Here is a 27648-nt window from a genome sequence, read left to right on the forward strand (position 1 = left end):
CAGTCAGACATTAGTCAGTCAGTCAGTCTGCCAGTCATCAGTCAGTCATCAGTCAGTCAGTCAGTCAGTCAGTCAGACATTAGTCAGTCAGTCAGTCAGCCAGTCATCAGTCAGTCATCAGTCAGTCAGTCAGTCAATCAGTCGATCAGTTAGTCAGTCAGTCAGTCAATCAGTCATAAGTCGATCAGTTAGTCAGTCATTCAGTCAGTCATAAGTCAGTCAGTCAGTCAGTCATAAGTCAGTCAGTCAGTCAGTCATAAGTCGATCAGTTGGTCAGTCAGTCAGTCATCAGTTAGTCAGTCAGTCGGTCAGTCAGTCATAAGTCGATCAGTTAGTCAGTCAGTCATCAGTCAGTCAGTCAGTCAGTCAGTCATAAGTCGATCAGTTAGTCGCGTAGTCAGTCAGTCAGTCAGTCAGTCAAGTCAGTCAGTCAGTCAGTCATTAGTCAATCAGTCAGTCAATCAGTCAGTCAGTCAGTCATTAGTCAATCAGTAAGTCAGTCAGTCAGTCATTAGTCAGTCAGTCAGTTATTAGTCAGTCAGTCAGTTAGTCAGTCAGTAGTAGTAGTCAGTCAGTCAGTCAGTCAGTTAATAGCACCTTATTTAACATGGAATTTATTAAATCCAAGATGGTATATCCAAGAGAGCAGATTGTTTGGTAATTTCTGAATGTCTTCCATAGACATTCAGAAACCTATGCATGCAAGCAAGCTTAGAATCAGTTAGAGGTTATCCATTTAATTTAAGATATATAAATGAGATACATATGAGATTCCCTCTTTTGTCTAGCATGCGATAAAGCACTGGGCCTTGAAAATGGAAAGATCCCAGACGACGCTATAACAGCCTCTTCGTACAATTCCCAACTATCTCCCAAATTCGTTCGTCTCAACTCGCCCTCTGCATGGTCCATCGCTGATGACCTTCCTGGTCCACACTGGCTCCAAGTTGATCTTGGACGAGCCATGGCGGTCAAAGGAGTAGCTACACAGGGCAGACGCATTGATAATCATGCCCAGTGGGTGACTTCCTACACTGTTTCATCAAGTCTGAACGGGAATGACTGGGTGATGTATACAGAGGACAATAGTGAGAAAGTAAGTGAAGTTTTTCTGTGCGTGTCAGGTAACTCACGCTTTCCTCAAAAGTGTAGCCTTAAGGTTAAAATGGGAAATAGGATTTGGGCAAATTGTCGCTCGGAAAGTGTGATTTAGGTCACTGGTGATGGTAATCTCAAACAAATAAACAATAAAACTGTGACTGGAAGTTGGAAAATCGGGAAAATAGGCTTGACCCTTCCAAAAGATAGGGGATTTATGAAGGAAGCCGTGGATTTATCTTCAAATATAAGGGCTTAACAAAAGAGTTTTAAATAACACGATCATTTTACTTGTCAAGATAATGACAAGATGGAGCATAATGCCTAAAGTTGCCGTAATTTGGGCAACATTTAGTGATTTATGGCGACTTTTGAAAGGCGTGTAAGGCAGAATTGGCAAAAATTAGGTGCGTTAAGCAATTTAAAGCAACTAAAGGCAACTTAAAGCAGTCTGCTATTAAAATTAAAATTGTATGGCGATCTGAATTCACTGTGAGCAGCCATATGAAGCCATCTTTTTTAGTCCAAACTCATTAAAGAATGTAAATGAACGTTAAGAATGGTGTCACATCGTCCGCCGATTTACAGTAAACTCCCTTTTATAACGGACACCTTCGAGACCACCATTTGGTGTCCGTAATAGAGAAAGTTCGTAGAAGCGAGAGTTATTTTCAATAATTCTTATTCGCTGGGACTACAACCCCTGTACGTAATAATGGGGTGTCCGTAATAGCGAGGTGCCTGCAAGGTAAGAGTTGACCGTATACAACATTGGATTGTTGGTACGGTTAAGATAAAACTGATTCATGCGCATGACGGTAATATTTGTTAATGGTGCTAGGTGCTCTGAGCATCATAAACGTGGACCGGAATGAGGTATAATTTTAAAAACAAAATGCACTTATTTATATTTTAGGTATTTCAAGGCAACACCGACAAGGACACAGTGGTTGCTCACGTGTTTCAGCAACATATCAGAGCTCGCTTTATTAGAATCTTGCCAAAGACCTGGATTGAACGTGTATCCATGAGGGCAGAGCTGTACGGTTGTTCGCTTGAGTGATGGCAAGTGTTTGAATGAGGACTGTAAAATGAATCAAGAAAAGGACAATAGAACTGTTGTCATTTTACAACGTGCCTTGACCAAGTTAAAATGTCTTCTACGAAATCACAAAAAAGCAAAGCATAGCAGGGCCCGGTTGTTCATACCACGATTAATCAAATCCAGGATAAGCGTGAAATTTGATTTCGGTTTAACAACTTTTCAGTGAGGTTTTCTGTTTCTATTTTCTGTCATCCAGCTTTAACGTGGAGCAATCTCAAACTCCACCAACAATTAGCAATGAAAAGCTCTTTTATACAAGAGAAGCTGAAACCTCGATCAACTTTTTAATCCTGGGTTAGTGTTAATCGACTTTCACACAACCCGGTTGGCCCAGCAGAATACATGTAACATGTGTAACCCAGTATCGATGGTCTGCACAAAAGAAGTCCCAAGTTTTTTTCTTTACTTTTCTTTTTTTAATTTTTTTCACTACATGTGTTCTGTGCTATATTTTTCTTTCATTGCTTTTTGAGTTTGTAAATAGCAAGGTTGTTATTTAGTATAATATTTCTGGAGTGGCTTATTGCACTGTGTAATTTATTTTATTTCGTTTTAATGTTACGTTCAAAGATATTAAATAAGATTTAAATGGCATCAACCTCGGAAAAAAAAATCCGTGTTCCAGATGGGATTTGAACCCACGACCCTCCGTGTTCTAGAACGGATGCTCTAACTACTGAGCTATTGGCAATGGGACTCTGTGGTTAGCAAGGCTGAAATGTGGGCTTTTGACTGGAACCGCATCACGCGGTCACACAGCCAAATGATGACTGGCACATATGACTCATAACTGTATCACACTGTCGCATTAAGGCATATCAAAGATGCAACCAACCAACCTCCAAAGTGAGTAACAAAGGTATTGAATAAGATTTAAATGGCATCAAACTCGGAAAAAAATCCGAGTTCCAGATGGGATTTGAACCCATGACCCTCCGTGTTCTAGAACGGATGCTCTAACCACTGGGACTAGCTACTGGGACTCTAACGTTCATGCACTTCTGTAATTGGTTTAAAAACTCATCCCTTGCGCCTCCCCCAACTATTAAGATAGAAAACAAAAGCAATGGACGCACGTTTGCCTGGTTGCCAGCCGGCTTCTAAGTAAGTAGTATTCCTTTGTTTTACGACACAATTGAAAGTCGCTCTTGATGAAAGTCATGTGAGTTTATTATGCTATTTTGAAGGAAATTAACGTGAGAAGAAGGCAATTTTTCATGATGAAGGAAATAAACACGCAAGGCAGAGGTATTTCTGCAAGGGAAGAGGAACTTTAAAAACCCTGTAGAAGATCGAATGAAAGATTTAAATACACCAAACAGAATGAACCAGAGAGATTTGTTGATGAATTTGGTTACACATTATGACGGGAGTCAGAATTTTGTGTCAAAACAACAGAAACTAATAACGCTTGAAATAGATTTTCCATGAACCGGTCATAAAGCATTAAGGTCTCACGGAAGGAAAATTGGCGTTTTCATTCCAAGTGAAATTGGGTGAAAATTATCAATGGTAGGCCCAATAAAGTATATATTTTCTGAAAGCTTATTAAATAAAGATTGTAGGATTGGATTTTGTTTTGATCATATAGACCATAATAAGCGACGTTAGCATTTTGTTTGCAATTATGATGTCGCGCAGCATTAGGTTTATTTGAGAACACATTTACGTGAGAGCCTAAACTTTTATGTGGAATTTGATCTACATATATTGGTCTAAAAAACGGTGTCTCAGTTTTTTTCTTTTCTTGCTCCATTAGTTTTTTTATGAAATTTCAATCCTAAAGAAGCCCTAAAAACGCCATTTTAAAGTTTAGATATTTATAAAAAAAATTAACGGAGCAAAAAAAAAAAATTTGAGACCCCGTTTTTAGACCAATGTAAGTAGATCAAATTCCACATAAAAGTTTAGGCTCTCACGTAAATGTGTTCTTAAATAAACCTAATGTTGCGCAACATCATAATTGCAAACAAAATGCTTACGTCGCTTATTATGGTCTATATGATCAAAACAAAATCCAAAATAAAAATCTTTATTCAATAAGCTTTCAGAAAATATATACTTTATTGGGGTTACCATTGATGGTTTTCACACAATTTCAAAGGCTCAATTAGGGGTATCACGCGCGAGCGGCAAATTGCAAAGGCGCATGAATAAGTCGGTGAGCGAAGCAAGCCTGTGGGGAGGCAGTGAGAACTCGTTGGCCCCTCGCAGGCTCACTTCGCTCGACCACTCGATCTCGTGATCCTTCTCAAGCAGGCCAGGTATTTTAGATCATTGTCTATCTTATAAGGCTTTAATATGGTAAGCGATGACCTTTATAATAATCAGCCACATTTGCGACAATAAGACATTCGATAGAAGATAAAACTTTAACAAATCAAGGCGATGTTTTTGTCATCTTTGTTTTTGTTTTCAATGTTCTTGAAGTTTTTTGTTTTCTTTAAATAACCTTGTTTTTATCTGATCGATTGTAATCAAAACAAGTAGCAACTCTATTTATAAACGAGAAAATACGGACCTTTTTTAGATTTAAATTATATGAAAACGTTGTCTGGCTAAATTATTCGGCTGTCTCACTACAGTCTACAAAAGGTAAAAATACAGATAGCGGAACAACGCGAGAGTAAAAATGTAAAGGGCAGAGCACGTGAATAATTTATACTTATTAATTATTAATAATTTCTTACTTTCTTGTGCTTCCCTTAACATCGTTTTCATATAATCAACACAAACGAAATCGCATTCACGGAAAGGCAAGGACATTTAGGTAAGCAAAGTAAGTTTGATTGTTTTCCGTTCAGTTTATTGCTTTCATTTATTTTATTTTGTTCTATTATCAAAAAAGCGATAATAACGTCGTAGCATTTTTATATTCCCGCTATGAATAACAAAAAAAGAAACAAATCCAGATCCAATGCTTACAACTCTTAAATTTCGAAATTACACCCACCGTTCAAAACTTCACGTTTCTTCGCGTATATGTCCGGTGAACAAGGGTCGTCTGCAATTCCAGGAACTGAAAAGCGATCTAGAGTTTTTGTAACTGAAAATTAACGATCTTTCGATCATTACGGAATGAAATAAAACCGGTAGAGAGAGTTTGCACAGCTGCCAAGCAATCTAGGTTAGACTTAAAGCAAGCTAGAATTTCTGAAACCGCAGAAAACCCATCTAGAATTGAAAGAACAGCCAAAACCTTTTCTAAGAAATTTAGGATATTTGAAAGCATTATGTATGATGTTTATTAAAACTGACTTCGATATCGATGTTTACCTTTTCATAGGAAATTAATGCTCCCGTGAATTAAGGTCTTTGAAATTAACACGAATTGGATGGAAAATTCCTTTAAAATAAAGAAAATTAACGCGAGGGATGGAGCAGACTTTCAAAATGAAGAAACTTAACGCGATTTTTGATGTCTCTAAAGATGTTTTGGCTGTTGTACCGCTCTCTGAAAAGACGAACAAACTGAAAATATAATATTGCAGATGACATAGCTTTAAGGCTTTAACATTGTAAAAAAAAAAACTAAAAATAGCGTACAGAAAAGACAGGGTTTTGTTTTGTTTCCTTGTTTCTATATATGTTCGGACAGTATCCAGTATAATATTATGGAATGAAAGTGAAGTCTTCGAAATTAACGCTCCACTTTAATAATGTCGCGGAGGAAATAAACGCTCACAAAAATTGTTGGGTCACGGGGGGGTCCTCGCATAAGATTAGAGAATGAATAAATAATAATGTTACCGGCTACCATTAGCCTGCAATAGCATCCTAGTTTGGGGGCTCTAGTATTTTTCAACTTTAATTTTCTTTTCCGCGTTAGGAGTTATGTTCCCAAAGTTCATCGTAACAACTTTATCCGTGACTCTCTTTTGTCTGGTGCAAGTCACGTTGGCTTCTCTCAGGCAGTGCAAAGACGCAACCTATTCCATTGCAGATCGTGTCCTTGTTGGTCATGCGCTTCTTACCGAAACATGTCCAAGCATTGGAGATTGCGTGGCATTGTGCGTCGAGCGTGATCCCTTGTGTGAAAGTGTCAACTATTACCGAAAGACAAAGATTTGTGAATTAAATGACAAGACTGAAGATTCCAATCCAGATGACATGGTGGATTTTGAATGGGCAATCTACATGACCAACAGTGTACGACTCCTCTCTTGTAATAACTCTGACTTGGAATGTGGTCGACAGACGGATATATGTCATCTTGAAATAGGAGGCAACAAGTGTAAAGGTAAAACTAGCAGCTTTTTAGAATAAATTGGTTTTCAAATTTTGATCACCACGTAGAATAGGTTATTTGTTTTGCCTCCGTTTCAAAACAAGTCTTTGTGCTTCACTTTCTACATGAAAGGAGTTTTATTTATTTGCATTAAATTCAACGCGCAAGTAAAACTCATTTTCAAATGAAAGGTTTAACACACTTGACCGGTCTTGCCTGTATTACTCAAGTAGGCATGTTCCTTTTTATCAGATTGTAGTGGTGCTCTTGGTCTTGAAAATGGGAAGATTCCAGATTCTGCAATAACTGCCTCCTCATTCTATCGCGCCGGACTAAACACTAGCTTCGTTCGCCTCAACTCGCCGACTTCATGGACTGCAGGGATCGCTGACCGTACACAGTGGCTTCAAATTGATTTCGGACGGAATATGGCGATCAAGAAAATAGCCACTCAGTCAAGGAACGATGGAATGCAGTGGGTGACATCTTATAACCTTTCAACGCGTATGGACGGAGGAGACTGGGTGCCATATCTGGAGAACAATGCTGTAAAAGTAAGTCAGTTTTTTTTTTTGAAAAACCTATGCTCGAGAAACCGTTTTTTATGCGCTTTAGGAAACCAAGCGCTCTCAAACCACGATCACGAGCCCTGCTACTGTTTATCTTGTCAAAGAGATCGACAGATCCTTTTTACATTTCAAACTTCGGCTACACTTGCATGTCGATCAATTAACGTGTACAAACAGTTTTCACGTCAAAATGGTCCCTCAAAGATGAATGGACATTAAGTTACTATAAATTTTGGCAGTTAACAATTGCATCCGTCCTCAAATTTTCAGAGAACTTCAGGGGGCAAAGGGTAGGAGGTTGAGGGAGGGTGACCGCTTTATAAATCCATTCATTTATTTATAGAGAAAGAAAGATGTAAATAAATTACAGAAGGCTTTCGACACACCCCTCTGAAATGAAAGAAAAATTACATGCCCCGAGCAGGACTCGAACCCGCGTCTCCCTGTTACTAGTCAGGCGTGATATCCACTACATCATCGGGTCACCACGCTGGATACGTGGAAACTTATAAGTATTATTGGATCGAACACGGTCAATCCACAGGGCATTTTTCTTTCGAGACATTTGTGTATATCATGGCTAAACCCCCAACTTAATTGGGTTAGGCGACAGACAGAAATGTTATGAAGCCATGAAAGCCTTAGAAACAGAAAGAAAGATGTAAATAAATTACAGAAGGCTTTCGACACACGTCTCTGAAATGAAAGAAAAATTACATGCCCCGAGCAAGAAAGAAAAATTACATGCCTGCTCGGGGCATGCAATTTTTCTTTCATTTCAGAGACGTGTGCCGAAAGCCTTCTGTAATTTATTTACATCTTTCTTTCTGTTTCTAAGGCTTTCATGGCTTCATAACATTTCTGTCTGTGTGTTTATTTATAGCGTTTATATGTTTCAGGTATTTCAAGGCAACACCGAGATGAACACAGTGGTTTTTCACGTGTTTCCACAGCATATCAAAGCTCGTTTTGTGAAAATCTTGCCACAAACCTGGTATGGTCACATCTCTATGAGAGCAGAGCTGTACGGTTGTTCACTTGAGTAATGGCGAAGGCTCGATTGATTGACAGTTAACTTACCTGTAAGGCCCTGGAGCTATGAATCAAACACCTTATTATAGGAAATTAACGCTTGTGTTAATTAAGGTATTTGAAATTAACGCGAATTGAAGGAAAAATTACTTCCCAATAAAGGAAATTAACGCGAAAGAGGGGGTAACATTTCAAAATGAAGGAAATTAACGCGACGTACACAACAGGAACAAGTTTATTTCAACACTTGTAGGCGTGTTATCTAAACGAAAACAATGTTCGTGGTACTTTTCCCACTTTGAGCGTTCTCCACAGTATCAATGATAGTGGCAGATAAAATTATGCTTTTTCCTTGGAGTCAATAACATCTGGACTGTAACGAAATATTGGAGCCGAAATAATGGAAATTAACGTCATGGAAATTAACGCTCCACTTAATTAACGGCGCGGAAATTAACGTTAACAAAAATTAACGCGACTTAAATTAACGCGAAAGTTTGAAATTCGCGTTAATTTCATGACGCGTTAATTTCCTATAATAAGGTAAGCTAAAGTAAAAAATTAGTAGAAACTACAATCCTACTCAAAAGTCTTGGTACACTTCACTTTTTTGCCTGAAAATGGCCTTGGTATTCACCCCTCCCTCCCCAACCAGAACACAATCCTAATGTTGATCTGTCAAACCTTGTAGGTCAAATATTCTACCATTGCTTTGGGGAGGAAGGAGGGAATATAGGAAAATTAAAATAATGACTTCAAACTTCAGATAAAATTTGTTACTACATACTTGGCTTCTTGTAAAGTTTCCCAAACTTATAGCAGGGTTGTATATTAGAAAGGTAATTCCATTTTTTCAAAGCTAGTGAAGCTAGCCATGCCGTAAAACAAGCATTTTCATTCACTAAAAAGAGCTTTTGCTGCGTAGCACTCAAAATAACGAGCAACAAGAACATTGAGAAGCTTGAGAAGCTTAAAATCGGGCGCTTTGCCTTGAAAGGCAGGGTTCAGTACAGCAGAAACCACGAAGCAGTTACTTAAGTAGCACTCAGTCCGACTGTGTTTGTGTAAGTCACAGGGCTTGCATGAGCTGTATTAGTGTGCATAATATAATATCTAGAACGTTGTCGAGATTGCATTATTACTTAATGACATGATGGTTTCAATTTATAAATGTATTTCACACAATACAAATAAACGATTGAAGTAGACGACTAGAAAATGTAAAGTTTTAAGACTTAGCAAAGTGCAGTGTATTGGTAATACTGTAAGGTGCGGTTTCACCTGAAGGTCGTGTGCTTTTCGGTATTTTCCAGGCATTGCACTTTGATGGGACAGTACTACAACTGTTTACCGGGGAACTACTATTGTCAAGAAAATTATCACAACTTGTTGATGAATGATTGAACATTTGTTTCATACCATTACTGTAATAGCAATTGATGAAGGCTTTTAGTCCTGAACCAAAGTATAAGGACTGGGAAATACTGAAACCCATTATCAGCCACCTTAAACGGAAATATCTTGTTGGTGTTTCAAGGAATCCAAGGAAACTTCACTCATCCCATGTATCTATGTATTGCGGTATTTTGTAATTTTTTGAGTGATTTTTGGGGATGTTTGGCAGGTGATAGTTTTTTTAAAAGAATTAGTAAAATTTAGACAACTAAGAAATATTGAAAATTTAATGTGAATTTAACATTGGAATTTGAAGTTAGAAATTGGCAGACGGACACCAAACAGTCCCGTGACATCCTGGAGTGTTTTTGCATGGGGGTCAACTGTGTGATGATGTTTCCATTTTTTTCTTCAATCCCCACTGATAAAGAACTGTTGTTGGTGTTATGTTGGTGTTATCACATGTCAAGCCTTTAACAAGGTATGAAAGAACACAAGGATTTAAATTATTCTGGTGCTCAATTTTTGCGTAACTAAAATTAATGTTACTCAAATTCCTGATGGATTCTGTCTTAAACTGTTACGAGCTTAGTATTTCCAAATTATTGCATGTCAATGTAAGGCAAGACAAGACATGCCTTGGTTCTTATGTAATTCTCTTAAAAACATATAAGATATTGACTATAATTTTGTCTGTGCTATGGCAATTCACAGTGGGGTGGTCTTGATGTGTCTTTAACTTGTAGACTGGACTGGACTAGTAAAACGCGGACTAGTAAAACGCGGACTTGTAAAACGCCTCTAGACACTTCGAATTCCTTGGCCACAATCATCTTACGGCTCTCTTCAATACATAATGTCTCAAAAAAACAGTAACCTCAGAAAGAAGTCAGAAGCAAATAAGGTCGAAAGACCGAATTTGAACATATAACGGCAAATGTTCTAATGTCACGAACGTAGGAGTCGTGTAGGCCCGTCACCTTTATTTACCACATACTGCCCCCAAATTAAAACAGTACCCTCAGAAAGAAGTCAGAAGCAAATAAGGTCGAAAGACCGAATTTAAACATTTAACGGCAAATATTCTAATGTCACGAACGTAGGAGTCGTGTAGGCCCGTCACCTTTATTTACCATTGACTGTTGATTTCTGGACGGGCCCCGTTCTACCTCGTGCGAGCAATACAAACGACTGCACTCAACAGACGTCAAGTAGTGGGAAGAAAGAAACATATGCACACAACTCATAGCATCAATCCCGTTGTTTTAGTAGGGGTTTGCAGAACGAACATGTGCTATACTGCAAAAACATCTCCACGCTAAAACAGACCATAGAGTGCTCAAAAAAGCTAGAAATATGCCGTCGAAGAAACACACAAGAGCTTCAAACACAAATTGTTTCGCTCGCTAAACCGTTTAGTTTTATCCGATTTACAAGCGCTTGTTTTACAAGTCCGCGTTCTACAAGTCCGTGCTTAACAAGCCCTCGTTTTACAAGTCCACGTTTTACAAGTCCGCGTTTTACTAGTCCGCGTCTTACAAGTCCGCGTTTTACTAGTCCGCGTTTTACTAGTCCGCCTTTTACAAGTCCGCGTTTTACCTGAGTCCGCGTTTTACTAGTCCGCGTTTTACAAGTCCGCGTTTTACTAGTCCGCGTTTTACTAGTCCGCGTTATACTAGTCCTCGTTTTACAAGTCCGCGTTTTACTAGTCCGCGTTTTACTAGTCCAGTCCAGTCCTCAAAATACAGTATGCCAAAACTCCCCGCCCTCTAAAGATAAGTCCTTGACGGTTCTTGTCGTTTTTCGGTGCCTATTCATCTTCGGCATCTTTCTCATCCACCTCTCGTTCTGTCCTGTGTCTGTCATCACACGAAAGAAAAGCTGATTCTCAAAAAATCTGCCACAAAAGGAAATTGACAAAAACAATATGAAAACCATATATCGAAAGTTTCTTATTCTAAAATTTTATCATACGTCTTAATTCAGAGCTACAAAGAAGTTCCTCCTTTTGAGTTATTGATACTGTTCTTACAGTACCTCTTTCCACTAGCGAAATTTTACAAAATTCCTTCGCGGCGAAAAGGTAGCGAGAATCCAGAACAGACTCCAATCGAGAGTGGGTTAATTCTAGATTACTATTAATTCCTCGCGAAGCGAGGCCGAAGGCCGAGCGTAGCGGGGTGTATAATTTTGTCCCTCAAAGGGATCAGGCGGGATGAAATCTCGTGTGGAGTTTACGGTCATATATATTTCTATATATATATATATATTTGTGAGCTTGGTGTGTGGCGGAAATGACGTCACACGGCCGCCGCGCGCTGGTGGCCTAATGGTAAGGCGTCGAACTTGAAATCAGATCTTCGGAACTGAGGTCGGGGGTTCGAATCCGGCTAGGGTTTTTTTTTTGTGTTGGTTCGAATCCTGAGCCTTTCATTTTTATTGTTTTTTTTTCGGATTAAAATAACATTGATTCCCACATAATACTCCCTCAACGCCTATTCAGGCTATAAATCTTTCATCGCCATCAGGGGCGCGCGGGCGGAGGTTTCGAATCCTCCTGCCATTCGTTCTTCTTCTTTTTTTTTAATGCCATCAAATAAATGTCCAAAATGCGACTATCCAATAATTTGTCGATGATTTTGAAAATAGTCTGCGCTTCCCAACGCTTTATACCTCTTTACGAACCAGAAAAAGCCACCATCTTCAAAGCGGAGTAGACCCTGGGAACGAGGGTGTCGCGGCCATGCCCGTTGAAATTTCTAACAAATATATCTTCCTGCCTACTATACTGTGGAAAATTGAATATGTACAATTCAATAAATGTTCAACTTCAAATAATTCACTCCTTATTCATAACAACCCCCCCCCCCCCTCCCCAACCCAGAGCTTCGCAAAGCCCTGCGAGTCACGTATTACTAGTTAACTATTACAACATTCATTTTTAAAATAGTTTCCCAAGCCGACTAAGCTAACTAAACGTCGAGTGTATCTTTCAGTAAACAAAACATGCCGTTATGACGCCGGAAATCCAGCTCACGCATACTATACCCCGTGACTCACGCAAACCTCCGACTTACGTGCCACTACAGTCATTCCTTTCTAAACATTTTTTTTTGACCACCACCGTACCTTTCTACCCAAAAAACTCATGAAACCGCCCGGTTTTAACCTGTTTTAACCTTTCAAAAATTAGAGCGTTCGAAACTAAATAAGATCCGTAATCACAAACAACATACAGCCGTTTACCAGCACTCTTTAAAAAACCTCCGGAAACCCTTCAAAATCAGGCAAAATAAATCTTTGAAATAACCTTTATCAATGTTTCTTATTTTTTATTCAGTTCTCTAAAATGCCTTTCATACACTACTGTCAAACAAAAATTTCAATTTCCTCAAAGTTTCAAGACAAAAGAATAACAAATATTTCGTGCACAATGTAATTTGATTAAGCCAATATTATCACGTCTAAAAATACTTCAAGCAATTCAGTGAAAACCCGTTTTTTTTTTTCGTATCAACGAAAACCACTTTCGAATAATCAATACATGAAAATAACAATAAGATCAAAAGGAAGAAAGGAACCTTTCTAATTATTTGAAGACTTTCAAAGTCGTAATATTATGCATCCAATCCGCGATAAAATTTAATTACAACAAAATCCAAGTTCTCATTTTGAAGTCCATTTTTTTCAGTTGATACCTTTATCCAACTTGTGAAAAATTCCATTCAAGTTCCTATTAATACTGTACATTCCCAATGTTTTGCTCAGGTCTTCAGAAGCGTCTTACTAACCAAATCTAAAATAATTCCAAAACATGCTGTACAAACATTCTACTCTTTGTGACAAACGACTTGACGACCAATTGTTCAAAAATGAAAATCGACACAGTTCTTGCTAAATAAAAAAAAAGTTTTACGGCGGAGTCAGGCTCAAAAAATATACCGCAAGATCACACCCCCATTCATAGTCAGAAACCAGCAAACCATCTAGTTTGCTAAAAAAAACACTGCGTGACATCAATGACGTTACCTTTTTCATTTACAAAAATAACTTTAAATTGTCAAAGTAAGTGCAATTTCACAATGGTGAATATCAGTACAGTATGGGGCCCAGTTCTCGGCCGGGTCCAGTTCTCGGCCACTTTGTGTTTAACGCGTTTTTTCACACTCCAGTTGAATTAAAAGAAAAAGGTATTTCCTTCAAACGATAGACTGATTCATGTGCTTTAAGTATCTTGAGTTTGATCGTTCAATTCGATATAGAAAGCTCACACGTCGAGTTTACGCGGAGGTAGGTGAATTTGCATTCCCGAAAAATTTGTTTGTTTACGGCTCCAAATTCATGGATGTAGTTAAATTCGTATTTTATCCAAAAGCCCCCACCATACGAGCTAATTTTTGGCATGTGAAACGTAGAATAATTCAGCTTTCTGCTTTAGTTAACTTTTCGTTGAACCGTTGTATTTTTTGGTCTTAATTTACTTCGAAATTTTTTCTTGCGACGTTTGCGTATTTGCCAGTTCTCGGCCACCCTGCTCGCTATCACAGCTTAGCGCTTGGTTTTTAATATAATTTCATCTGCTGCTGCCAGAATGAAAGAAATAAATGTTTTAAAAATAAAGTTCAATCTTATCTCTAAGTTTTGAGCTGACTCTTGTCTTGTCTATTATTTCTACAACACCTAAATCTTTCAAGACCTTTTCACTGCAAAATAAACCATCTAAATGCACGGGTCACACAATGCGGTTTTGCCAGAACCTGCACATAGGCAACTAGGCGCGTTAAAATCCTTCTTTTCTAAAGTAAAACAAAGCCTCATAAAAATAATTTGGGATCGATATAACATAAATAGGTTTACAGAGTGATTTTATGACTGTGAAAATTAATTGAGCATTTTTTTACAGATAATTACGCACAAGCTTTTTAGTGGCCGAGAACTGGGCCAAGGTGGCCGAGAACTGGGCCCACAAATGGAGCTTTTATTTTTATTATTGTTCGGACAAATTAATTTTTGACCGGTCGATAGCTTTACACCAAAAAGCTGAATAATGTAGCTAGCTCTGGGAGAAATTTCAAGTTCCTGCGGTTCTTCTGAGGTAAGAAATACAAGTTTACGTCAAAAGTGGCCGAGAACTGGGCCCCATACTGTACTTTGCCCCGTAAGCTTTTTTCTCTGTCCTTCCGCCGAAGCAAAAAAACACAACCTGATTACACATTAACCCAAAAGTCGACCAAGTGTGCCTGCAACGATTTCCTGTCAAAACTAAAATGAAAACCATTGCGGTATGCGTCACCCGTAGCGGTTTTGTAGCAACCCCAAGCTATCCCCGTCTTTTTGGCCGACAGGAGACTATGCTCTAGGACGACCAAAGGGTAAACTATAAATCGGCCACGCCCGATTAATAAGTGGTCAATAGTGTTTTTGGAGTACTTTAAATGCTCTGTAAAACAGCATTTTCATTTTTATGCACTAAATGACTCCATAATTTTTGCAGAAAGAGACGTTTTCCCATGACCATCTTGATGCCATACCTTTTCCACTTCAGAAACGATGAAAATTGATGTACATGCAGGTTTTGTACGTCCGATGATACACATGATACGCAAGATAGTATGCATGTTGGATCTTTATTGTTCTACGAGTCGTTACGCATCATAAATATATGCACAGGAGACATTGGCACAACGTTGGGACAACACGGAATACCTAGTATGGGAGGCATGGGAAAACGTGTTTAATCCAGGTTAAATGCAAATGCATAAATTCATTGCTGCAGAAAATATTCATATATCTGTTATTTGTATATCTAATATTTGTAGGATCCAAGATGGCGGAACATGCCTGACGAGGCCGAGATTTCAGCGAAATTTATAGCAGTGATACGAAGATTTACAAATATTTTTTAATATTTTAACTCCAAAATCGTGCGTTCAAAGAGTAACAAAGACAGAGAATGTCAAAAAATTACCGAAGTTCATAAATTCATTGAGTAAGTAATGGAGTGAAATTGAGGTCTGCTGCTAAAAAAAAGTCTTGTAAACTAAATAGTTCGGGGTATCTCGGTAAGGCAATTAAAGTAACTCTGTCGTTTCGGTCATTTGTCAGCCATTGTATGGGTTATAATGTTTTTGCAATTTTTACTTGAAGCCGTTTATCTTGTTCACATTTGCAAAAAAAATTTACGAAGCGAAAACCCAAGACCAAAGTAGATGAAGAGGGTGGAAAAATAAACCTGATTTCAGGGAGTTTTGAATTAGACTTCGCGACAGCATACACAGATTAACGGTTTGAAAGAAATATATATATCTAGGTTTGTGTCAGTAAAGTTGCCCAGAGAAGCTCAACATTGAAAACGGCGATGCAAGGTAAAGAAAAATACTAGCATTCGCAAAGCTTCTGTCTTTGGTTGTCGTCTTAATATTTTCATAATCAGTATTTTTTTAATGTTTTAATGGCAGAAAATCATAAAACTACTTTAATTATGCGTACAAAACTGGTAAACTGAATTACCTACAAAGTTGCAAGTTTTCAATACACTTTTCCCTGTATTAATTAGTAGTTAGTAGAAAGCTTGTAAATAACACAGAAACGACACAAACGATAAGAAAGGCAAAATAAGCCCACAGGTAGTACAGCAGAAAACGAACAGTTTAACTTACACTATACAAATATTAAGAAATGATTTGCAGATTTGGATAATTTCTAAAAGTGTTTACATTTATCGGTACCAAACCGAAACCTGCCAAAGGAATGTTGTATGCCGGCTACATGATATGAGAACATGGTTAAATACATTACAAATAGATGAATACATTTGAATATCAGCAACATTCATGATCTCTTTGTCACTGATTGTTTATAGAATAGAGCGATTTTCGCTTTAGTGTCCAAAGTATTTCGCGTTAATTTGCTTTGGTTTTGCAGTTCTTGATGTACTGATTGGTTAAAAGAAACACCTGCCACTTTCTCGACCAATCAGAAGTAAACGCCCCCCACCCCTACCCCCCCCCCCCCCCCGCTCCACGTCGGCTAAACGTATTTGCTTCAATGCGTCCTTCTGATTCGCCAGAGTGATTTCTCCAGTTTTTGTTTCACGACAATAATCGAAAATCGCTCTGTGACATGGAATACACGTATTTTTTACCTCTATATTAAAATCTGTAACATAGTCAGTGTCATCATTGAAAGTAAACGAGGCTCAGAGCTAGAAAGCACTGTTCAAACTACCAAATTAGGTGTTAACCTTAAGGGTCATAACTATCTGTCTTATCCAAAGTTCCCGAAATATTTATGAGCCGTAGCGAATTGCTAATTCAGCACACCGACCGACCAACTTGGCTTAATTTAACACCGGCTTATAACCTCTCTTTCATGATTGTTTCCATTTCTAATGTTCATTAAGGTCGCGGGGGATACCAACAGCATGAATAAATTCATGAAGGGAAATTTTTCTTGACCTGCATCTTTTAAGACGCTTATATCTCAGCTGTTATGGGTGCGATTAATCTCAAATTTTACAAAGACATAAAGAAATGACGAAAGATTGTGAATGTCATTTTTTATTTGGCAGATTTCATTTAACGGCGATGTTATAGCCTCGTTAGTGCCAAATTGGGAAAAACGTGATTTTGTGGCAGAGTTTGCGGAACGAGTAGAAGACAGCACACTGTGATCTTGTCAAAAGCTAATCAGTCAATACCTCCAGAGTGTCATAACAGAAGCGGATTTTTTAATTTAAAGTTTGCCTGCAAGTTATGGCTGTTTAAGTGCGCGAATTTGAATTTAATGTCTACTACCTCTTTCTAAAAGCGCTCTTTTAAAATTCCGCTTCTGTTATGACACACTACAGTATTCATAGTTTACCTATCTGCAGTGGCAAGTTTTGAAGTTCTGTATCCGTGCTGTATTCTCTGCCACAAAATTGTCGGAAAAGTCCAAACTTTGAGATTTCCGAAGGTGTCCCGAACTAAACACGATCATTTTGCCAAAGAGAGATGTAATTATGGTAATTATATTCCACGCTTTTATGGTGAGAACAATGCGTTTTTAAAAAGGGCACGATTGTTTATGCCGAATATTTTTGTGATTACTGAGTTGCAGAAATATTCAAATTATTTGAAAATAAGCTCAAAGACTTCCTACAATCTATAAGAACGTATATCGCTAATTGTTGTTTTAAATTGGTTAAAATATCAAAGAAACAGGGATTTTTTTCAAATCACGCGCACGCGCCCATATTTTTGTCCAGTCATAAATATGTCGTAAAGTTGTCGATGTCAGTCGCTGTACTTCGTGCATACGCTTTAAATAAATGCATAATGATGAGCCTTAGGTGTCCCCCGCGACCTTAATGTTTATCAAAGGCTTGTGTATATCGAGCTAAATCGTCGCTTCAGGCAACGACATTAACTTAAAAGCATGTCTAGACTTAACAACAAAGCAGATTGTTCTAGATATTTTTCCTCGATCGGTTGATTAAGAAACAGCGATGCATGACGTCTGCACAGCAATGAAAATGTCGTTCTATACTTGTTATTCTCTTTTGGAAGACATGCAAACTCAAACATAGCACTAAACGACCTTAATCATTTTCGTCGTCTAAAGGTGGATTTCCACTGACGCGTAATTTGTTACGTGCGTTTATGTGCGTAAAAAATATTGGAGACAATGTATGAACGACTTGCGTAAAGTGTGTTCAAGTCGTTCATACATTGTTTCTTGTTTCTTTACGCACGTAAAAAAGTACACGTCAGTGGAAGTCCACCTTAAATCATGAGGAGCGAAAAAGTATCAAAAGTATTTTTGTACCGCTGTTACTTAACAAGGTTTTTATTCATTTTAAACAAATTTTTGACATCTTTTTGATGTTCGCTTAAACTGGAAAATGAAAGTGCAAGAGCTGCAAGAGGCAGAGTTGTCAAGTCCCACGTTCGCTCTTCAACAACCGTCAGCTTTGCTGCCACCTCTTCTAGCATTTTGATTGGCCAGTTGGAAATGGAACTTGTTACAAAGTCGTTGTCAAACATTTGTCAAAAATGAATAAAAAACTTGTAACGTGGCAACGGTAATAAGGGATCGGAACACTAGAACTTATCAATTACGTAAATTAGACTGATGTCTACACTCCATGGACAGCCAGGGTTTTAGGTATACGGTATACAGAGGGATTTTAAATTGGTATACAGTATTTTTATGCTAAAATCGGGCCTTTTTTGGGTATAAAGTATACAATGTTTTCCCAAGTTTTTGGTATTTGTCATGATTTTGGGGGAAAATTTTGGATATACTGGGTTTCAGGTATATTGGTATACCACTCACCCCCCTGGCCAACCCTGACACTTAATCTGTAGTGCATCAGCACCCATATGCATGCCGGTGGTAAAAGTACAGAGAAAGTTCCCAAAACAATGCAGCCAACTGTTCACGTGACTTCTGTTGGGTGATGACAATTAAAGCAGGAAATTTAAATCAATCGAAGCCATCGGAGTGTCCAGAAGAAAACATCGTAAGGCCACATTTATTGTAAGGCGGCTTAAGGTATGTGATGTTTTCATTACACTGTTTATAGGGAAGGAAGCGGAAGCCAAATGGTTATTTAAATCTCGTTTCTTCTGCACAACTCAATTTTCAAGGCTAAACTTAGCCATGCAATAAGATTCAGCGATTTTATGTAAATTATTAGTTAGGTTATTTATCAAGTAGTAGATATTTGTCCCTACCGATCTTTCAGTTTGTAAGAAACTCTCGCTACTTAGTAATAAACGCTTTCTCGTGCTATTTGCATGATTTTTTAATGGCACATCCGCCAGTCGAACAAGTGTATTGAATTTTCGGATCGATGACCTACCCATGAGAAATCGTTTACTAAGGCACTGGTTATAGAGACGCAGTTTCATTTGTTACCGCATCGCTTTCGATGATGGTTGCCTCTTTCGTCTAACAAGGCGCCGATCAAGACCACCACTGAAATAGGATCGTTTTGAAAACGCTGTCAAAAGTGGAGCGTTTTCAAAACGATACGGCTTCGTTGGTCATGTAAACGGACCAAAACGGCGAAACTGCATCGATTTGAAAACGCGGTCACGTATTTTAGCGCGAAAATGACTCGCTTGCGAAGAGCAAACAAGGTAAGCCTTGCATAGATGCAGGGCTTTCTCATAGGATCACAAATGAAAACGCTTGGGAAACGTGCAAACACTTAAAATACCGTTTCGTTCTCGATGCAGTTTCAAAAGTCATGAAACCGTGTCGATTGGAAATCGCGTCCGTGTAAACGATGCCTAAGTTTGAAGGCCATGATTGGCACTGTCAGAGTTTAAGTTTTAGTTTTTAGTTTAAGTTAGATAGGGTTCTACAGTTATTCAGCAGGCTCCGGTTGTGGTAGATAACGACATCACCGAAACATGACCCCCCCAATAATTACGTACATGGATAGCATAGTTTGCTTTAATACTGAAAATTATCTACTGTACGATAATTATCCGATTGATACATTACAGAGTTTTTCCAAAGGAAGGCTACATTTCTTGCACGACGATGGCGTGCCTGCACTTTCAAATCGAATACCTGAATTTAGAATTTTACCCACAGGCAGTAATTTTAGTGGAAACAAAAGACTAATAATTAACGTCACATGCATAATTCCTTAACGTTATTATGAATCGTGATTACGGCCGCGTGTTGGAAGGTCGCAATGTGCCAAGAGTAAGGTATTGTGAACACCTTTCGTGGCCGTTGCAAAAAGTCGTCCGATCCACGCGTTACGAGAGTCTTATAAGAGCCGAAAATGGCTAATCGTAGTAACGTAAAACGATCTGTGCTTTGGGTAGTTTTATAAACAAACATATTGATACATGTTAGATGTTGGCCCAGTGTCGTTCGGGCGTTCAAGTTTAATACGATTTTAGACATGGATGATTTAAATGCCTCGAGGCTGAATTTTAATCAAGATGAAAGGAAAAGATTTTGAGCGAGAGTTTTTCCAGAGCTGACAATGTGGTTGGATTAGTGTTTTGTAATGAACTTGAGTATTGTAATGAATTTAAGTACTAAATTATCCCTTTTTATTGACTTTCCTTAGTATTGTTTTCATTAACGTATTTCATTACATTACTTGTGATTTCGTTATTGTAAAAACATTGAGACTTTTATGTAATGCGCAAGAAATAAATTATTACTATTATTAGGTGCCCAATCCCTTTTCTCAGCCGTGAACGTTATATGACATTCCGTAACAGCATAATTATATATTAGAGTTTGTATAGGGATGTGACGATCGTACACAGGAGTTCAAAATGTGGATAAAAGATCAATAATAACTACGTTTTTTTTCCTCTTCTGTTTTCGTATTAAAGCAAATCTAGCGAGTTTAGCGAATCCCAGCGCGCGAAGCGCGCCAGCGGAGCACCATGGATGAGAAATTTTGTTAATCTATCGATGCAAGAAATATCGGTTATGACGTTACCGTACGCCTTTCCATGCTCCCGTCCGTACAGACTCTGGGGAAGGGGAAGAGGAATACAAATTAAAGGCAAATTTTACTGTGTAAGTTGCATAAACCGGACGAAAGCGAGTGAAACAATGAAACAATGAAAAAATGCTAATGCAAACATTTTGGGGGGTAAACAAGGTGTATTATGGGAACGGTAGAACGTATTTTGTGTGTGTTTTGTGCGCAGTCAAGACCAAAACATGCCAACTTAACAATGAATTTGTCAATATGCAATTAGCAATCATTCGATAGCTACTGCGCACACTCGGTTGCCCGGCACCGCGATGCCACATTTCTTACTATTTGTTGTATTTTAAAGGAGGAATGGGCTGTTGTTGTGGAAAACTTGAAGAACGTGTCAACGAGAGGTTCTTAGGAGACCAGATTATTGCAAAAGAAATCTTTTGGGCGAATCTGCAGTATCAAAGAAGCCAAGGTTGCTGCCAGACTAAAGGAAACGGTGCGCTGGTTTTAACGTCGAATGTGCTGTGGTTTAATTTACTTTGCCCAAATAAACAGATTGAGATGCCACTTCGGAATATTCGTGCAGTGCAAGCTGGCCGCTTTCACCAACCAGCTTTATTTGTTGATTTCGACGATCCAACTTCAGGAATTGAAGACCAAGTCGTGATTTTGTTAAGAGATCCTGAGTATTGGAAGAGAATTATTAACGAGACCATTCAGAAATTAACGAGGTTTTAGTTTTTACCTGAAATATCCATCTTTTTATTTAGTTTTAATGGCGCATTTTTCCAGTTTTACAAAATAATACACCTAGTGTACAGCAATTTAGTTCCATGTGCTTTGGCTCTCAAGTTAAAATGTTGTCACCCTTTTGCGGCCTGGCCATTTTGTCACAAGACATAGTACACGGTTTGGTTAGCTTTTTATTTTTGAATTTTGAATTTGTAGAATGATTTAAATTTGTAGAATGTCGATTATGGGATGCATATTTGTAGAAGTTACCGTAATTGAGAGAAAAATTTTAAGGTAGGACAATGCGGATTTATTTTTTGTTTCATTTATGATGAATGTTCTACAAACGTTAGCATGAACAATGCATGAATGCTGTGTATTGTGAAACTAGAACAGTGTGAAAAGAATAATAATAATAAAGATGATGATGATGGTGATGATGATGATGACGATGATGATGATTTAAGGGCCATTTAAGGTCATTGCCCCGAAATAAAACTGAACATATATTTTCAACCAAACTTTGCCTACTTTTTGACTACCTTAAGGGGACTTAAATTTTGAAATAAAAAAGTGGGGTCGCCATATTCGTTTAGGAGACCTTGTATATACCATATAACTCGTTAATAATTCCCTTCTGGCAAAGTACACATTTACAGTGGTAATTTATTTTTCAAAATAGGAATTGATCTGTTTTCGTTTTATAGAAAGAACTTGATCGCTACATCCAAAATCTGAGAACAAAATGATAGGTCACTATACTCGTTTACGAGAAAGAGACGATTTATTTTTCTCGCGGACTTAGCCGCAAAGAAAAAAGCCGCCATCTTGTTTATGCGCGGACCCTAATTACGCGTAAAATTCTGCACAGTAAGGATGCGCAATGCAATACAGGGCAATGACCAGAAAAAAAATTCTGAAACAAAAATGCTTTAAGATGGCAGATTAAAAGGCAGGTAGACTGAAAAAGAAAAGAAAAGAAAAAGAAAAGGCACGTTCACCATATGTCACAGTTTTTAGTGCAGAATGCACTATTGTGATGGTTTGTTGTTGGGGGCTGTCGGGCGCTAAGGAGTAAACTCTAATATTCAATTAATTAATTAATATCAATTAATTAGTTACTCCTTGTGGTGGGGGTAAGGGGTGGGCAGCACCTGACCGTACCCATAGGTAAAATGCGGAACATCAGTCTACGTTACATTTATATGAAGATTTCAAAGGTATATATTTGTTTCAGAAAAACCTTTACTCTCCTTGTGGTACTATTCTTTTTAAAGCAAAGTACTTTGTGCCAAGCGCATGCGCAGATAGTAGTCTACGTTATATTCTCAGGAACATTGCCTGTATCGGTGTTTTGTGGTAGGTTTCATGCAGGCTCCGTGGAGCCAAGATAAAACCGCAAACTAATTAAATTAGATTTTGAGTCTTTCACAGCGCTTTCATTTAGTATTAAGTATGAAAAACGTGCACCCGGAGTTTGGCGCGAAACCCCTAATAACAATGAAACAAATATCCTAGCTGTACCCCCTTTAAAAAAAAAACTTTCGAAAGAGCTGTCTTTTATTTGATCAGTTCTTTACTTTTTGAGAAAAAGCAAAACTGACAACTGTCAGTGAAGTCGCCGTGAAAAACAAAAGTATCATGTTACAACATTTGCAAGAAGAAGAGAAGCTTTGTACCGCATTTTTACAACTACAGCGTGAATGTCCTCAATTAATACACTTCTCGATGAGCTTGAACTTTGAACACTTGAATACTTCAGTAAGGTTTTCTCCTACTGTCTTAAACGGTCCTTCAATTTTAGATTATTGTTATTTCAGTTAAGCTGTAATTTGCTTCGGTTTTGATTTTTCATTCAACTGTTCGCACGGCAGTGCGCGTGTCATGTAAAAACGTCGTTTTGGCGCCCGGAAGCTACATCACTTGCCGATCGTTCTGTGAAATTCATTTAAATTGAGTGAAAGCGAAGATTGACAATTTAAAGGGACTATGTCACGGGGATTTCGCAGATTTTTGGTCTAAACTGTTCTGAAATAAGTGGTAGGTAACGTTACCCATGAAATACATAATCTTTGAACACTAACTGAAGATATAACCTATATTTGGGGATAGAAATCAAACTTCGGCTATAAATGTCGCTTTTTTTAAGGCGCGTAGAAACAACTTGAAAACGTTGGCTAACATTTTCAAATTACACTCTTTTTTATAAGAATCTAGTTTATAAGAATATCGAGGCTGAAATTTGCGAATTTCTAAGAATATTTTAATTAGAACAAACCCGAGGCTGAGATTTTGAAAAGAATTTAGTTTTTAGTTGAAGCAAAATCAGGTGTTTTCATTTCCGTCACTTTATCTCTGTGGGGAATGCTTTGTTTAAAGCCAGGCTGCAACGAAAAGCAATGGTACATGTGCACAATGTACCCACTACTTGCTAAAACGGAAAGGTCAAACGGTATTTTCTAAGAATGTTCATAAGAATATTTTCAGCCTAAAATCGGCAGAAAAATAAGAATATTCAGCCTGGGTCGGAAAAACTGTATTCTTATAAAAAAAAAAGAGTGTACAATCCATTTCCAACCAAGCCATACGCAGCCAAAAGCGCTTTTAAACAGTTTTAGTGCTCTGGCTATTTACCATCTCGTATCCAACGCGCGCTCATGGAACAATTGTTAAATATCTGACCCAGTCTGAAAAACAAACCTGTGATCTGTAACAGGATATCCCCTTCCCCCAACTTCCAAGATTCATCCCAAACTGCATATCAGTCATTTCATTTTATAAAAGCAATTTTAGCAGGTAGGAGAAATTTCAATTTGAACTAACTCTGATGCCCTAGATTTCATTTTTAATCCTCGCTGTACCCCCTACTTCTTGCATTTTGATTGGCCAGTTGAAATAGAACTCATTACAAAGTCGTCAAAACATGTCAAACATTTGTCAAAAATAAATAAAAATAACTTGTAACGTTGGTAACGGTACGACCCTTAGCACTGATATAGATCACGTAAATAAGACTGATGTTGACACTCAGTGAAAGTACAACAAGCAGCTATTTAAAAAAGAAACAGTGTTTCGTTTCCAGATTGCGAAAGGTTGAGAATAACGTAACGTTTAAGGAGAGGTGGGTTTGGGGTTTATTTTAATTTGGAGGTCCTAGTGTATGTTGAATTTTCTAAATTTATGCGCGAGTGAAGAATAAAAAAGACTTCATACTCAGTAGTAACTTCCCATTTAACACCTACTGTCCATTTTATATAGAGGAGACATAAAATGCAGTTTGGCAGAGTTCAAGTAACACATAAATATTTCTCCTTATAGAAACAGCATGTGTCTCTCTCTCCAAATTAAGTTAAGTAAAGGGAGCTTGCCTTCACCTTTTTACTCATCCAATCTGTTCCTATCAATGTGGGTAAACATCAAACCACAAGAGTATTCGTAGATGAAATTATTATCTTTTGACAAAAAGCTTGAGGTATATATACTTCTCTGAATTTGATCACATGCTCAAATCAAATAAATGCCATATTCTAGACAAACCAAAACCCTGGTCGACAAGAACAGAGATAAGCACAGATACACTGTTTCGAAGCCATTTCTTCCAAATCAAATGCCTGTGGTTACTTAACTTCGACACGTAAACAACCAGGGCAATTTAATGTAAAAAGGTACCATACACAGATTTTAAACCGGGATTTATAATTAAGCTGAAATGCATCCAGAAGTAATTACAGTCATACCAGGATTGTATTTTGCTCGTTCGTCTCGATCCGCACTGCAAGCTGACATTTCTGGCAAATATGAAATTATTTCCATAGAATAATTAAGACACAGCAAAGTTGCTTCTGTTGTCAGTGTAACAGCCTTGATAATTATAATTGCGATTTGCATTTTTGGAGATTCCGTAGAGTTTCGATCAGACCGCGATAGCTTTGAGTAATCCAAATAATGTTTATATCGTTAATTTCATCTCAGAAAACGTCTCCAGCAGTTGCAACGGTAGTTATTCTTGAGCTTTACATCAAGGAGATGAATTTAGTTCGACATGGAGTTGCACAGCTTGCTATACGATACTGTTCATACGAAGTTTGATGTTTTAACAGAACTTGACTGCCTTCTTTTTCGTTCAGAACTTTTCGTGCAGACTCGAATGTTTTCGCGACTCGCGTGACACTGATCACGCAACTCCGGGTACTCCCACGCGAGAACCCACACAATTGTGCGTGTTTTCGCGCGATTTGTGACGTCGAATTGAAGATGCCGTGAATTTTCCTATACAAATAGAATAGGGCAATCTCCCACATTTATACATTACTCTGTTACATGAAGTGAAATTAACTTTGTAACTCGCCTGCATATATGCCCTTCTCTTCAATTAACTTGCCCGTTTTCGGGGCACGCTAGCCCTTCCGTGCGAGCAAACACGAGATACGCCAAGTCATCACGTTTTTGTTTGCGCTTGCAAACACTCTGATTGGTGGAAATTTTCTTCTGTTTCATAATATAGCTAGAATGTTTACTTTACAATTAAACGCTGAAAGAGCTTACTTTATTTTTTTTTCCAATACATCGCTTTAATCAAACTTAAAACCATTGCAGTCGACAGATATTTTTGTTTGTAACGAATCTCAATATTTTTGGTCATGCTGAGGATTATCTTTCTGATATTTGAAGAATATTTTTTTTACGAAATTAATTACCTTCGGTCAAACGTATTTACTTTGTGGTTACGAGCGTTCTTCTGATTGGATAGTGGCCCCCCGGCCGTGCGAGCAAACACGAGATACGCCAAGTCATCACGTTTTTGTTTGCGCTTGCAAACACTCTGATAGGTGGAAATTTTCTTCCGTTTCAGAATATAGGTAGAATTTTTACTTTAACAATTAAACGCTACGAGAGCTTTCTCTTGTTTTCTTCCAATATAACGCTTTAATCAAACTTAAAACCATTGCAGTCGTCAGAAATTTCTGTTTGTAACGAATCTCAATATTTTTTGGTCATGCTGAGGATTATATTTCCGATATTTAAAGAACATGTTTTTACGAAATTAATTGCCTTCGGTCAAACGTATTTACTTTGTGGTTGCGAGCGTTCTTCTGATTGGATAGTGGCAATAAATAGTTCACATCGAATCCAAAATAATACCGTCTCGTTTCTGAGGAAACGAGACAAAAAGTTCCCAAAACAATTCAGCGAACTAGTTGTTCACGTGATTTCTACTGCGGGACGACATAAAAACAAGTTTCACTTGACGCAACAACTTAAATCGATCGAAGACATTGGAGTGACCACAAGGAAACATAGTAAAAGACTGATTTAGGGTAAGTTACGTTTTCAATATACTGTTTAAAGTGAAGCAAACTGGAGCCGATATGTACTTTAAATTTTGTTTCTTCGACACAACTCAATTTTCAAGACAAAACTCAACCATTCTCTACAAGCTATAACACTGACCAGTGACCTTTTGTGGATTGGTTTATTTCTCGAGTTATTTATCAAGTAGTATGTGTTTGTTGACCGCTCTCCGATTTGTAAGCGTCCCTCTTTACTGAATAATAAACGGAGATAGAAGGAAATTTTTTTTTAAATGTTTTGAAGCTTTCACGTGCGATTTTGCGTGATTTTCTAATAGTGCATCCGTCAATCGAGCAAGTGTAATATTTAGTTAGGTTTGTTCTGAACTTACCGATCCAAAACCTTCTCATTTTTGACACTCTTGGCAAACTTGGACTGTTACTGTGAGAATTTTACAAGTATTACAGACTGCGTTTGTGGTGGGAAAAAAAATAATGACATCATCGAATAAATTACTCTTCAGTAATCATATGCATGAGCGTAGTTGTTTTATTACTGAACCTTTTCTACCGTACGGTAATTATTCTACTGATACAGAACAGAACAGAGTTTTTTCACTACAAAGAATACCTTTCTAGCATTTCGATGGCTTGCCTGCACTTTCAAATCGAATATCTAAATTTAGAATATTTTACAAGCAGGCACAGATAATAGATTTCGCACGCATAAATCCTTCACGTTA

At 37.9% G+C, this 27648-nt stretch overlaps 1 protein-coding gene and 1 long non-coding RNA gene across 2 annotated transcripts in view; both read left to right on the plus strand.

Annotated features, from left to right (window-relative positions):
- The window catches only part of LOC144648510 (uncharacterized), a 34704-nt gene extending 26448 nt beyond the window's left edge, over positions 1-8256 (plus strand). The window contains exons 7-12 of the mRNA XM_078508042.1: positions 789-1096; positions 2015-2160; positions 2400-2497; positions 6033-6443; positions 6684-6985; positions 7900-8256. Of these exons, the coding sequence (XP_078364168.1) occupies positions 789-1096; positions 2015-2160; positions 2400-2497; positions 6033-6443; positions 6684-6985; positions 7900-8046 (1412 nt within the window). The 3' untranslated portion in view covers positions 8047-8256. The remainder of the gene's footprint in view (positions 1-788; positions 1097-2014; positions 2161-2399; positions 2498-6032; positions 6444-6683; positions 6986-7899) is intronic.
- A 9969-nt stretch (positions 8257-18225) lies between these two features.
- On the plus strand, positions 18226-22135 carry LOC144652690 (uncharacterized). Its single transcript, XR_013570602.1, has 2 exons — positions 18226-18968; positions 21241-22135. It is a non-coding gene; the product is annotated as an uncharacterized LOC144652690 (long non-coding RNA).
- The last annotated feature ends 5513 nt before the right edge of the window (positions 22136-27648 follow it).

Source organism: Oculina patagonica, chromosome 4 (assembly GCF_052425735.1).
Source record: "Oculina patagonica isolate OP01 chromosome 4, crgOcupat, whole genome shotgun sequence".
In the NCBI taxonomy this organism is placed as follows: Eukaryota; Metazoa; Cnidaria; class Anthozoa; order Scleractinia; family Oculinidae; genus Oculina; species Oculina patagonica.